The 13,134-nt window shown below is 35.2% G+C and overlaps 1 protein-coding gene across 5 annotated transcripts in view; it reads left to right on the forward strand.

Moving 5' to 3' along the window:
• Window positions 1-13,134, forward strand: part of COL14A1 (collagen type XIV alpha 1 chain) — a 268,310-nt gene that overhangs the window by 59,164 nt on the left and 196,012 nt on the right. For all 5 annotated transcript variants that reach the window (XM_030875687.3, XM_030875690.3, XM_060287056.2 and 2 more), the window contains one exon: window positions 3,485-3,574. In XM_030875687.3, coding sequence (XP_030731547.1) covers window positions 3,485-3,574 — 90 coding nt within the window. The remainder of the gene's footprint in view (window positions 1-3,484; window positions 3,575-13,134) is intronic.

A 13,134-nucleotide genomic window follows, 5' to 3' on the forward strand; every position in this document is an offset into this window, starting at 1 on the left:
TTTGTATATCAGGAATACAAACAGAAGAGGTCTGTCCTGGTTAACTTTCTGTGTTACTTCATTGTTAAGGTAGACTCTTTAAAAAACCCGACTCATTATTAAGGACAATTTTAAACATAACTTAAAAAATCAGCAGATTCATAAAATAAACCCCTAAATATTCATCAGTTGCTTCAACAATTAACCATTCATGGTCACTCTTGTTTCATTTATACCCCCATACTCCCCTCTCTCATATTATTTTGAAGTAAATCCTATACATCATTTCAAATAACAATAGCTTTTTAAAGGGTTAATCCGCAAATCGGGGAGGCTGTGGGTTCTAGAACTCTATATACAGCAATGTTCTATCTGGATTTTTCTATCCCTCCCTTCCTTTTTTTTTTTTTTTTTTTTTGCGGTACGCAGGCCTCTCACTGTTGTGGCCTCTCCCGTTGCCGAGCACAGGCTCCGGACGCGCAGGCTCAGGGGCCACGGCTCACGGGCCCAGCCGCTCCGTGGCATGTGGGATCTTCCTGGACCAGGGCACGAACCCGTGTCCCCTCCCTTCCTTTTTATCTTTCTCTTCTAGGTTATGTTTTACGAGACACATTTTGTGATTTTTCTTAAATTAAAAAGAAAAACTTTGTTAACCCGCTACCTCTTGAAACTCTCAAAAAAAAAACATTTGGTGAATCCACCTGTCAGCAGGACCTACAGATGTTTTAAATGTTACATTCTTTTGAGATTCACAGTGTCTGGAAGCTCTGGGAAAGGGTTTTATGTTATTTTCAATATAAATCAGCCTTCTGTCTCATTTTATTGGCACTGTGCTTCAGTTTCTGGCCTCTGACATTCCTACATGAGTAAGGGAAATAACTTTCCTTAAAGTTTGTGAGAAGCAGTAAAAAGGACAAGGAGAAACAATTCATTTCACTTTAGTCTTAAGCTTTTGTGCGATTGATTATTGCAAATATTCCACTGACTAGCAGCATAAGAATCACAGGTAGCCTTAAAACTTTGCCAACAGCTATTTACTCAAAACATTTAAAAGGAAATGCATTTGTTTTCAGTTTGCTTAGATCTGCTGACATAATCTTAGTGAAACAGTCCAACTTGTTAGATAAATTATATGGACGCATATATATTTTTTAGCTATGTTATTTTTATTGGCAGGTTAGGTTAGTCTTAGTTCTTCCCAAATAACAATTTATAAGAATGAAATTAAAATAACTTTGTTTGGATGGTTTCCTTTTCCATTTTGCATTTCAGTTATGTTTTTGCTCCCCATGAGATGGAACTAAAGCCTGTTCTCCCCTCCCTGGAAACCTTTCATTCTTGGATCCAGGAAAATAATGATCTAGACAAATCCTGTGGATATAGGTTTGCAGTTAGTGTAGGGATTTGAATTTTTCATAAGTCCGTCTTCTACACAGGGAAACGTAAGGAACAATCTTTGGATTTTGAAGACAGAAAGGCATGTCTGAACTGTTATGATTCCAAATCTGGTGTGTGTATTTGGCCAAGCAACTTAACTTCTAGCCTCAGTTTCCTCATGGGCAAATGGGGTGATGGTTTGTGCCTATTATTGTGTGGATTAACTCACGTCAGCACACAGTAGGGGCATGGTTGCTTTTGTTGTTATGATTAATACCACTTTACTCTTGACAGTCTGTTTTCTAATTGATTTTGCCTCCTGCGTGAGGAGGACAGAAGCTTGGCGTGACATGTGTTACATCTTGTATGTGACCTAGTGGCCCAATTCAAAGTGACTTTTTTTTTTTTTCTTGTTCATCTGTAGAATGGATTTTGGCCATATTTTGGCAAACTTTATTTTTGGCCACTATTTTTCCCTTTGGAAATATATTTTGCTAATCTCTGCCTGCAAAATCTTGCTCATTTTTTAAAGTTTGGCCCAAATGGCACCTTCCTGGTGAAGTTTCTCAGAGTCCCCACCTCTGCAATTATTCTTTCCCAGATCTATTTCTACTTTTAGTACAACTTTCCTCACACTAAAGTTGCAGACTTATTTTCTTTTACAGAATGAAAGCAATTTGAGGCCATGGTCTATGTGTGGGTGGGGTTGAACATATAGATTTGGAAATTATCCACGGAAGGGTGAGAATTAAAACTGTGGGATGATAAAATTGTAGGCGGGGTGTACAGGGATGCAAGGGAAATGTAGTTTATGACTGTGTTTCAGGAATGGAAGCAGAAAAATGATCCAAAGAATGAGAATGTAAAGGAGGGGTCAGAGGAATATGAGAACACCCAGGATAATGCATTTTTAAAAACTGAGAAAGAAAAGAATTTAAAGGAAGAGGTGTTCCAAAGTGTCCACGCCTTATAAAGAAATCAGAAGATGTCGTCTAAAAAATGGATTTAGAAAATGAGAAGATCAGTGGAAATAGCAGGATTAAGGCATCTTGTATTTATTATTATTTTTAATCATGGAATTTAATCTCTAAGTACCAGAAAGCCAAGGAAGGTTTCTATAAAGGAATCATAGAACTAGAGCAACCCGGCCTTGGCAGATGGCAAGTCTGAAACCCTTTTAGCAAAGGGGTGGAAGCCAGTAAAAAGAAGAGGAAGAGGAGGAAGAGATGATAAAGACAGGATTCATGGAATAATACCCTAAGAAGGCAAGAAGGATGGTTCAAAGGAAATCATTGCTTACCCTACAGAGCCAACCCTCCAATAAGTTTGCAGATTTCCATGAAGTGAATGCAATAATTAAATGAAATATTTTGCCATGGGATCACTTCCTCCTTTCCACAGGGTATTTTATTTGTGCAGATACCACTGCCATTTAGCGATGACTCAGGACAACTTCAGGTGCCAAGCAATAGCAGGGAAGCTGCTGTGGAGTGAAAAGTAAAGCTATTGGAGTACATAGGAATGAATGTATTAAAGGTCTGAGGGTGATTCTGGGTCCCTGAATATTTCATAAGGAAAGTAACAAAGAAATACTACTATTTATTAGTAGGGAAACATTTTTTTTAAGTTTGAAAGGAAATTATTATGGAGTTCCCTATCTTCTATTGCAGATAGACCAACTCCAAATGAGTATATTCATGGCTAAGATCTTTCTAGAACAGGGGCCAGCTCACAGGCCTTCCAGAAATCTGAAGACGTGGCTTGAATCCTGTGCCAACACTTTCTGGTTTTATGAGATAAGTCTTAGCTCCTTAGCCTGTTGTTCCTTCGTTCCCTCATTTCTGAAATGGGGCTAATCTTTTGATTTTATAACAATTATGAAGGATTAAATTTATTTGATACATCTGCCCATAGTGAATACTCTACCAAAGTAATTCTGTGATTTCCACACATTCCCATGACAACATTGAAAAAAATAGCAGCTCCAATCTTCTGAAATGAGATTCTACCATGGAGCTAATTTCTACTTAAAACTTTCAATACTTGCAAGGGTTTTAGTAAAAATCCATTGAATATTTTCTTTTAGACTTTAACCTAACATGTTGCTGTATTTTTACTTTTTTTCCAGTTAAAGATTTAGAAAAAAGAAAGGAACCAAAACCCAGAGTCAAGGTTTTGGACAAAGGAAATGAGAATAAACCATCTGTACCAGAAGAAGGTCAGATTTTTTTTTTACTATTTGCTTATTTGGGGGATTGAGTTGTCTTAAGAACACAGGCAATACATACATCCTTGGCCTTTGGTCCCATCAGAGGAGTACAGATCTAATATGAAAATCTCCCTCAGCCCCACCTCATTCCCTCCTTCCATCCTCACACATAGTAACTGTCAACACTTCCCTCTCCCTTACTTTTCCATATTTAGTACATCACTAAGTTCTAGTGAGTTTATTTTCTATTGAAATACTGACAGAATCTGTTCATTTCTTTCCATGTCTATTGCCAGTACTCCGCTAAGCTCCCGTTTCTTTCCTGGTGTGCAGTATTATTTAGCAAGATCTCAATTTGTTCTCTGCCCAGAAGTTAGAGTGATCTTTGCAAAACAAATCTGACTCGACGCTCCACGTACCACCCCTCCGACCCCCTCACATCTTAAAACCCCTTCAATGGCTTTCCACTGCTCTTAGGATGGAGGCCAGATCCTTATCAAGACTTTCAAGGCCCCCCATAGTCTTGTGACCTACCAACCTTTCTTCCTTCTTCATCTCCTTCCTTCTTCATCTCGCTGTTTAATTTTAAAACTTTACGAACACATTGCAAAAACTACATACTTCTAAAAATGAAATTGCAGGGTTAAAGGATATGCAAATTTTACAATTTTGATAGTCTACCAAACTGACACAATTTTTTCAATAATTTATTCTTAAAACGTACACTCTTTCCAATATTTGAAATTCTCAGTTTCAAAGTTTTCCTATTTCTTCTAATAATTTATAATTTTATATTTATATTAACTATATTATTATGATTTATTGTTAAATATATCAGGTATATAAAAAGTATAAAAATAAGTAATAAGCAACTTTATCCAGTTAAGAAGATAAATATAAACAGCACAGTAGGAACTCCCTATATATCCCCGAATATTACTTTTCCTCCCCTTCTAAGAGGCTGCCAGTATTTGAATTCAGTGTTTATCATTCCAATATGTGTCTTTATCATTTAACTACATAAATATATGAATCTTAAACCATATTTTAATTATGAATTCATATCTTAAATTTTGTATACATTTAATCAAAATCTATGTATACTTTGCAACTTGCTTTTTTTCACAAAATATTAGATTTTTTGAATTATCCATGTTGACTTATGTGAGGCAATTTATTCATCTTTGTTGTGTAGAATTCCATTGGATAAATATAACCCAATATATTTAACTCTTCTACTCTGATGTTCCCAGTATTTTGATATTATAAAATTGCTATAAAAAAAATTGCTCTAACTATTCTTATTTATGTTGCCTTCTGTACATGTGATAGAATTTCTCTAGCATATACACCTAGATATTGAATTATTCAATTATAATGTGTGCATATCTTCAACCTTGTTCATCTTGTCTATGGTATCTTATTATTTTATATGTTTTTATATATAATATTCTTTCCTTATTATGATTTCTTTTTCTAACTTCCTGAATTGAATGCTTATCTCATTAATTTTCAGTATTTCTCCTTTTCTATTATATGCATTTTTTAAGGCTACAAATATCCAAGTACTGGTTTAGCTGTATCACATAGATTTTGATATGTAGTTTTATTTTTATGTAGTTCATGCTATATAATTTCTAATTTCTACTAGGCTTTCTATTTTGATCCACAGGTTATTTAGAAATATATTATTTAATTTCTAAACATACAGAGATTTTTTAAAAGATATGTATTTGTTGTTGGTGTCTAACAATTGCATTGTGGTACCAATTTTTTAAAAAACTTGTTCAGACTTATTGTTTAAATGTGGTCAATTTTTTTTTAACCATCGCATGTGTTCTTGAGAAAAATTTTAATCTCTGTGTCTGGGAGATTTGTCCATTTCTCTTTGTAACTCTGGTAGTTTTGCTTTAATTAGAGGCTAAGTTCATGTAAAATAAGAGTTGTTATATTGTCCTAGTGAATAATTCTTTTTATATTGTAAAAATTTTCTTTATTCTTAGTAATTCAATATTTGACTTAGACACTATTTTGTTTAATAGTCACATAACATATTGATTCTCTGCCCTTTAAGTTTCACCCTATTTGTGTTCTCAGGTTCAAGGTGAGTAAATCTTTAAAGAGCATTTAGTTGGATTTTAAAAAATCATCTCTTACAATCTCTGTATTTTAATTGGTGTCTGTAGTCCACTTACATTTTGGATTTGCCATTAATTTTATGCTTCCTATTATGCTACATTTTCCCCTTGTATGCCTTATTTACTTAAAATTGATCACTTTTCTTTTTTTTAAATACATTTTCCCCTTTACTGAACTAGCAGGTATTTAATTCTTTTGTGTTTTTTGTATGATTATAATTAAATTTTTAGTGTGCTTACAAAACCAAACTTTAAAACTAATCAGTATATTTACCATTTCCCACCAATACAAAATTTTATAGTACTTTAACTTCAATTATCTACCCTCTATATTTTACTTAATTCATAACAAATACATTAATTTTAACATTTTTGCCTCATGAAGGTGTAATATTTATAATAATTATAATTTTAACAGTCATTGTTTGTCCAGAACTTCCCATGTTTATAAATTTCTTTGCTCATTATTCCATCTTGCATCTCAGATTTTCTGCATGTGTTCAGTTTCCTTTAGAGAAGATCTTTGGTGGTAAACTTAACTTTATTCACACAAAAATATCTGCAGCCCACCCTCAGTTTTGAAAAACTAGCTGGGTACCAGATTGAAAGTTGTTGTCTCTAATCATTTAGAAGATATTTCACTCTCTTTTGGCTCTTGTTTAAGACAAGTCTGTTGACAGTGTAAATGTTACTCCTTTTCAGCCAGTCTCTCTTTTCTCTCCAGATGTTTTTCAGGTTTTCTGTTCTTTTTCTTTGGTGTTCTGTTGTTTCACTACAATAAGTCTTGTTATAGATCTCTTTGTGCTCCCAGAATCAGGATTTATAACTTTCACTGATTCTCAACCTTTAGCTCTTCAAATATTCCTTTTCTCAGTTACCTATTTCTTTCTCTCTTCCCTCTTTCTCTCTCTGTATTCAAATTATATTTATCATAGATAGTCTTTTTTGATGATCTATGTCTCTTAACTTTCGCATTTTCTACCTCTTTGATATTATCAATGACATTTTGGGTAATTTCCTTTATTTTTCTATTAGTATACTAATTACCTTTTTAATCTCTTTCTAATCTGCTTTTTAGCCTGTCCTTTTTAATGAGTAAATCTTTCATTTCTAGGAATTATATTTGATTTTTTGAAAATTTTGCTAGAAATTTATCTGGTACATTGTTCCATTTTAGTGTTTTTTAAAAAATTATTCTGCTGTCTTAATCATGTTTAATTTATATCCTGAACCCAATAATTATATTATCTAAAGTATTTTAGGGGTAAATTTTTCTTTTCTTTTCTTTACTGGTTTTCATTCATGGTGCTTGTTTTCTTGTTTGACATGTCACTTTGATTTGTGAGCTCTTTTGTGGGAATTCTTCACAGCATAGTTTAGGAGTGAGCACTTCCAGAGAGGTGCCCCTTCGTTGCTACCAAATTGGAACCATTTTATGTTAATTTCTTGTTTGGGGATGCTCAAGCTTGTCAATGTTACAAATTCATGTGACACTATGTAAATATTGTTTCATTTTACCCACTTATTTTAACATCCATTGATGATTCTTGCCTGAGTCAGCTACTACTATAATGTTTCTGAAATGATAATTTTCCTAACTTCATTGTTCATTCTACATTTATTAGGTGGCATTCTACTGTAAGGGAGATCTTTCCCTTCTCCCATATTTATTTATTTATTTATTATGAATTTTTATTTCATGTGATGGATTATAATCCATTACTATCATGTATTTTGATGCTCAAATTCTTCCATAACTGCTCAGTGGGAGCTATTTCAAGGTGTCTCCTATGCCCTTTTAATATATCCCCATCATTCTTGAAGCTCTTCCTTACTTTCTGGCACAAACCTTGCATTCCAGGCTCCTCTTGTAGTTTTTGTGCCCTGTCCTGAAATCAACCACTTCTTCAAGGAGTTGGGTTTTTTTCATGGAGAATGGTATTTAGATACCAAAATGTGGTTACTAGATGTGTTTATGCTTCTGGGTTGTCATTGTTTCTAGGCCCATTTATCTGAGAATACACACACACACACACACACACACACACACAGAGTCTATTATCTATTTATCTATCTTTCTATCCTCTATCTTACTGTGCCTTGTATCTATCATCTATCCATACCACAGGGTTTATTCTAGCATTTCATTTTCCATATTTACAACTCTCTCTTCAAAAGAGTTGGGTAACATGGCTCCCGATATCTTAAATGCACCTACTTATATGCTCAATCATAGAAATAGTTTCAAACTTGCTAATTAAACACTTAGCAAAAAGTCTGTTGATTAGAATTCGATATTTGCCTTTAGTGTGGGGTATATATTAAAATATCTGTGTTCAAAAGGATCTTGGGTTAGTTCTTTTCTTCCCTCTTCACTGTGGTTTTGTTATTCATTTTTAATACAGTCAGGTTAATTTGTGAGTACATAAAACATTAATGTGGTTCCCAAAGTAAAAAAGTATACAAAAGGGTAATACTAAAAAGAAGCATGACTTCTCCTATTTCTTCCATCCAGCTTTCCTCACCACCTTTAAATAACCAAACTCATTACTTTCTGATTTACTTTCCCTGTGTGTGTTTTTTTTTTAATTTCAAAATACTTTTATGGAGGATTTTACGTGCGAGTTCTCGGCTGAGTTTGGGCTTAGCGTTCTTCCAGGCAGTGCTTGAAGAATGGCGCTCAAGGTGAAACCTATCTTCCATCCACGGATTGGAGTTTGATCCCAGAATTTAGCTATAACTAGATATTCCTAAAATGTCCTCAGTTCTCCTTTTCCCTGATGCACCTTCTTCTTGCTCTTCTAAAACATAGGTTTGAGTGAAGTGAATTGAACACAGGGAAAAGTGAGAGTAACGTTAATATATGTTCTGATAAATCCTCACAGACATCTGCAGAAGGACCTTTCAGTCAGCAGTTCATTTGCTTTACACAGTAAACACATGTTTCTGGAGAGGCCTTTCCTGAGCCACTTTCACTAGGGGCTGTTTCAACATATTTATTGCAGTGATGAAGACCTGGGTTAGGGCAAAAACTTTCAGGAATTTTGTAGATAAAAGGTGGCTTCCTCTTTTAGGTGAGGGTTCCCATGAGGTATATGAAGGGTCAGAGAGGATTCTGAGGGCACAGGTGATACGAGCGAATAGTCTTAAGTAAGTTGTGAACAATGGTGAGAATTCAGACCAGAATTAGGGCTCCAGGAGAGTGAAGGGGAGGGTTAATGGGGCCCACTGGAGATTTTAAAAAGGTCTTCCCCACCCAAGCTTTGATGTACTCCTTTTTTTTTTTTTGAATTTTTAAATTTTATTTTATTTATTTTTTATACAGCAGGTTCTTATTAGTTATCCATTTTATACATATGGGTGTATATATGTCAATCCCAATCTCCCAGTTCATCCCATCACCACCACCACCACCACCACCACCACCCTGCTACTTCCCCCCCTTGGTGTCCATACGTTTGTTCTCTACATCTGTGTCTCTATTTCTGCCCTGCAAACCGATTCACATGATGTACTTCTTTCAAGATGGGATACTTCCATGATTCACACTGAACTCTGATCTTTGTTTCCCCTGCAAGCTACAGTCTTTTCGTATAAGAGTCTACATTGAGAGTGGCTCAGATACAGTTGGACATAGTTCACATATTTTAGAATTTTAGTTTAGATGTAAAGAGCTAAGATCGTTAACAGAAGTTGCTGTGCAGTTGGTTCCTGGTTTGCCATCTACTGTACGTATTTCTTCAATAATCCAAATCCAACTCCCAAACAAAAGTGGTATTGGCCTTGGAGCATAATACTGGCACATCTGCAGCAAATGCTATTTCTTCTGTGTTGTCCAAACAGCTTTCTCCAGTTATTTTTGGTGTTTTGCACAAGAATACAGGACTTGATTGAAAAAGATAATGAGATAGAAAGAAAAAGTAGCATAGGGTTTCCTTGTTTTTTCCTCTTAATGATTTTTAAATTAAGATCTCTGACCCTCTTTGCGTTTTTTTAAATGAATTATTTTTCTCTGCAGGGAGAAGGTAAGGGGAGGGTCCCAATGCTCTGATTTTTAGGAGGGAAAAATAAGATGAGCTTAAGTTGTTCTTTCCAAGGGTTGGCAAACTATGGCCCATGGGCCAATCCAGTCCTGTTTTCTTAAGTGGGTAAATGGGTTTTATTGGAACACAGCTATGCTTATTCCTTTATATACCATTTATAGCTGCTTTCCCACAATATCAGAGTTGAGCAGATACAACAGAGATCAGATGGCCTACAAAGACTGAAATATTTTCTGTTTTGCCCTTTTCAGAAGAAGTTTGCCAATCCTTGCTTTAGAATGCTTAAAACTTTTGAATATATTGGAACAGAATTACTCACTGAACTGAGTAATTCACTGCTTTTCTAAGGCCAGCTGTCCATTTTGGTATTTCCAATAGGATGTACTCTCATATATATGCCTTCGAAGGATCCCACTTCTCATACTCTCACATTTGTTTTTTTTTCCCTACCTGAAACACGAATTCTCCCAATTAACATTAAATGAGTTAATATATATAGTGTCTAGAACATAGTCAGTGCTACATAGTTATTTTCTATTAATATTAGAATGTATAGTTTGCATGAATTACTATCATCAAAGACCAAACTTTTGTGTTAGTGATTTAACAATAAGTGCATAGAAGAGATTTGGTGATTACCCTCCAGTGCTGAACACTGAGTTAGGCACTGAGAATTAATTGGTGATCATGGTAGGCAGGATTCTACCCTCATGAAACTTACATAGTCTAGCAGGGACTCAACGTGTTTACCCACTGCCTTCTCTTGAGGAAGAGTCAGGTTTGAATTATACGGAGTTATGGTCGAGCATAGCCAGGGCACATGATTATTCTCCAGGTGTACTTTCACTTACTGGGATTGCTTACTTCCTATAATACTTTTATAGTTCTTGGCTTGCAGTTAAGAGATCAATTTGAAAGTTTACTGCTTTTTCCACTAGTTATTCTGGACCTTAAATTTGCTGAACCCAACACTGTGAGCTTAGTTTGACCAGGTTGGGACTGGAGAAAATTTTAATTCTGGTAATGCAGCCGTCAGGATATTGGCTAAAGCACAGGTGAGTGGGTGGGTTTTGTAGGTTAATTCTGGCTAGATCTTGACTTTTGGACACAAGGGGGAAGGGACTGAGTCCAGTCATAAACTGGACTTTGGGGTTAGGTTGTGGGTGGAATTCATGCATTAAAGGATCTAGAAGGATGCCTGGCCCATGGAGTATGCTCCGTTAAGTGGTCCTCTCCCTCCTCTTTTTTTTTCTTCATCATCTTCTCTGTCTATTTCATTCTCCTCTTCTCTTCCTCATTATTCTCATAATAATAATTATTATCATTACCTAGACAGTTGACATAGTGTACCAGCAACACTAGGGTGAACTAGAAAATCTCTGCTCATAAGCATAAGGAGAATTTTTGTAAGCCCCTGTCTGTGCCTGTGTCTTGAGTGGAAAAATGTCTCCTTGAGAATTTATAACCATGGGCCTGTACCACATACAGATTAGGCATTCACATTTATACTCTTTACATGTTCTGGGGTCCTAATATTCAAGAAATTAATTTTAAACTTGCTCAAAGCTGGTATAAGTAGGGTCCCTGGCAGAAGAAAACACAAAATCACCTTTGAGGCACACATGCTCAGCCCTAATTCTAAAGATTACCACAGATAAAGCAATGCCAGAAAGAGTTAATAATCCAAAATTTTGAAACACAAAAGTAAAACCATGAGTATAAGTCATGAGACACAAATATGGTGGTCTCAGAATCCCATGATTTCCAATTATGAAATGATTACATAAATACTATAAAATAAACAACAATATTATTGAAGTCATAGAAATAGTCAAAACAAGAGAAGGATGAGAGACCATGAAAACAAGAGTAGGTAAGATTTAAAAAGGGACTGAATAGAACATAAAGTGTTCTGAAGAGTGCAAATGAAAAATTAGCCACACCCAGAATCGTGTTGGTGAAACTGTAAAACACCAAAGTAAAAGATAAGATTTAACAGACAAAACAGGATGAAGGAGGAATAAAAAGACTTGTAGAAGCCATTTCTAAGTGATGGCGATCTAGCTATGGGTAGTTGTCTGTTCTTCAATTCTTTGGCATGTTAAGTGAAACCACTGTTTTAAATAAGTAATGTTAATTCAAGTTATTAATTTATTAAAAAAGGTTGAGAAACCCTGATCCAACAGAAGTGGTGATGTAATTTTGGCCCTGTTTCTCTTCACTTCTGCTCTCCAATCATTCCATAACATTTCTTAGAAGCATAGAGCAACTGCACAGGTGGTCTGTCAAGCCCATGGCATTAGCCATATGGTAGGTCTGAGTCTGAGTAGCCATGCTCAGAGGAGAAATCAGATCATATGAGTGGCTTTTCAGTCCAAGGTTCAAGAGGATAAACAGTAACATTTTTGTTAGAATATTCTTTTTTCTTCCCCTATTGAACTTTCCTTTTTCTCCCTTAATTTCCTTGTTACTTCTTGAGGTCAGTGTGGCTCAGTATATAGCACACAGGTTTTGTGGTCATACATCCCTTGGAATGAAATCTTCCCTTGCTTCCTACCTACCTCGGCAACCTAAGGCGTAGAAACCTCTCTAAGCTCCAGTTTCTTCATTGGCAAAATGAGCATAATAGCCATAACGAGTATGCAGGTTTGGGAAGATTAAATGCTATCAGGTTTGTGACATACCTGGAACATAACAGGTATGGGATGAATGTCAGTTTGCATCCCTTTTTCTATTTCCTTTTTTCTAGTGTCTTCTTTTCAAAGAGAAAATATTAGCCTACCGAACGCAGCAGAGTGTCTTACATTGTCAATAACTATGTGTTGAATATTTGGATTTGGCTTGTTTTAGACTCAAGGAGAGAGGTTCACATTCCCTTAGAGAAGATTAAGAAAGACTGTTTTCATGAAAAGAATATTTTTATTATAAGAAAGCAGATTTCAGTTTTTGCTGTGATGTAAAGCATTAAAATTCATGTTTTCAGGAACTCAAAAAAACATGAAACAGAATCAGTCAGTCAGAAAATAATCATTGAACACCTGCAAAGTACATGATACCTGTGCATAAAATTATAAGGTTTCCCTGAGGGCAAGGGGCTGAGATTCTCCTAGCAGGAGACCGCCTGTTTACTCTGACTTTCCACTACCCCTGACCACTCTTGATAAGACATTTTTAAAGGATTTTTGACACCTCTTCTGTTGGCCTCCAACAAATTTTATCATTCTTAACCCATGAATTTTCCAGTGCTATAAAAAAAGATAGCTCTGCCTTAAGTAAGTTTTCAAATGTCCTCTTTTTAGTTTTTTTATTTTTTTCAGAGATATCTGAAGTTATCATTTTATTAATTTTATTTACATATATTTTAAGTTTTATAAGCCTATATGGTTTT

This window comes from Globicephala melas, chromosome 17, assembly GCF_963455315.2.
Source record: "Globicephala melas chromosome 17, mGloMel1.2, whole genome shotgun sequence".
NCBI classification, from domain to species: Eukaryota; Metazoa; Chordata; class Mammalia; order Artiodactyla; family Delphinidae; genus Globicephala; species Globicephala melas.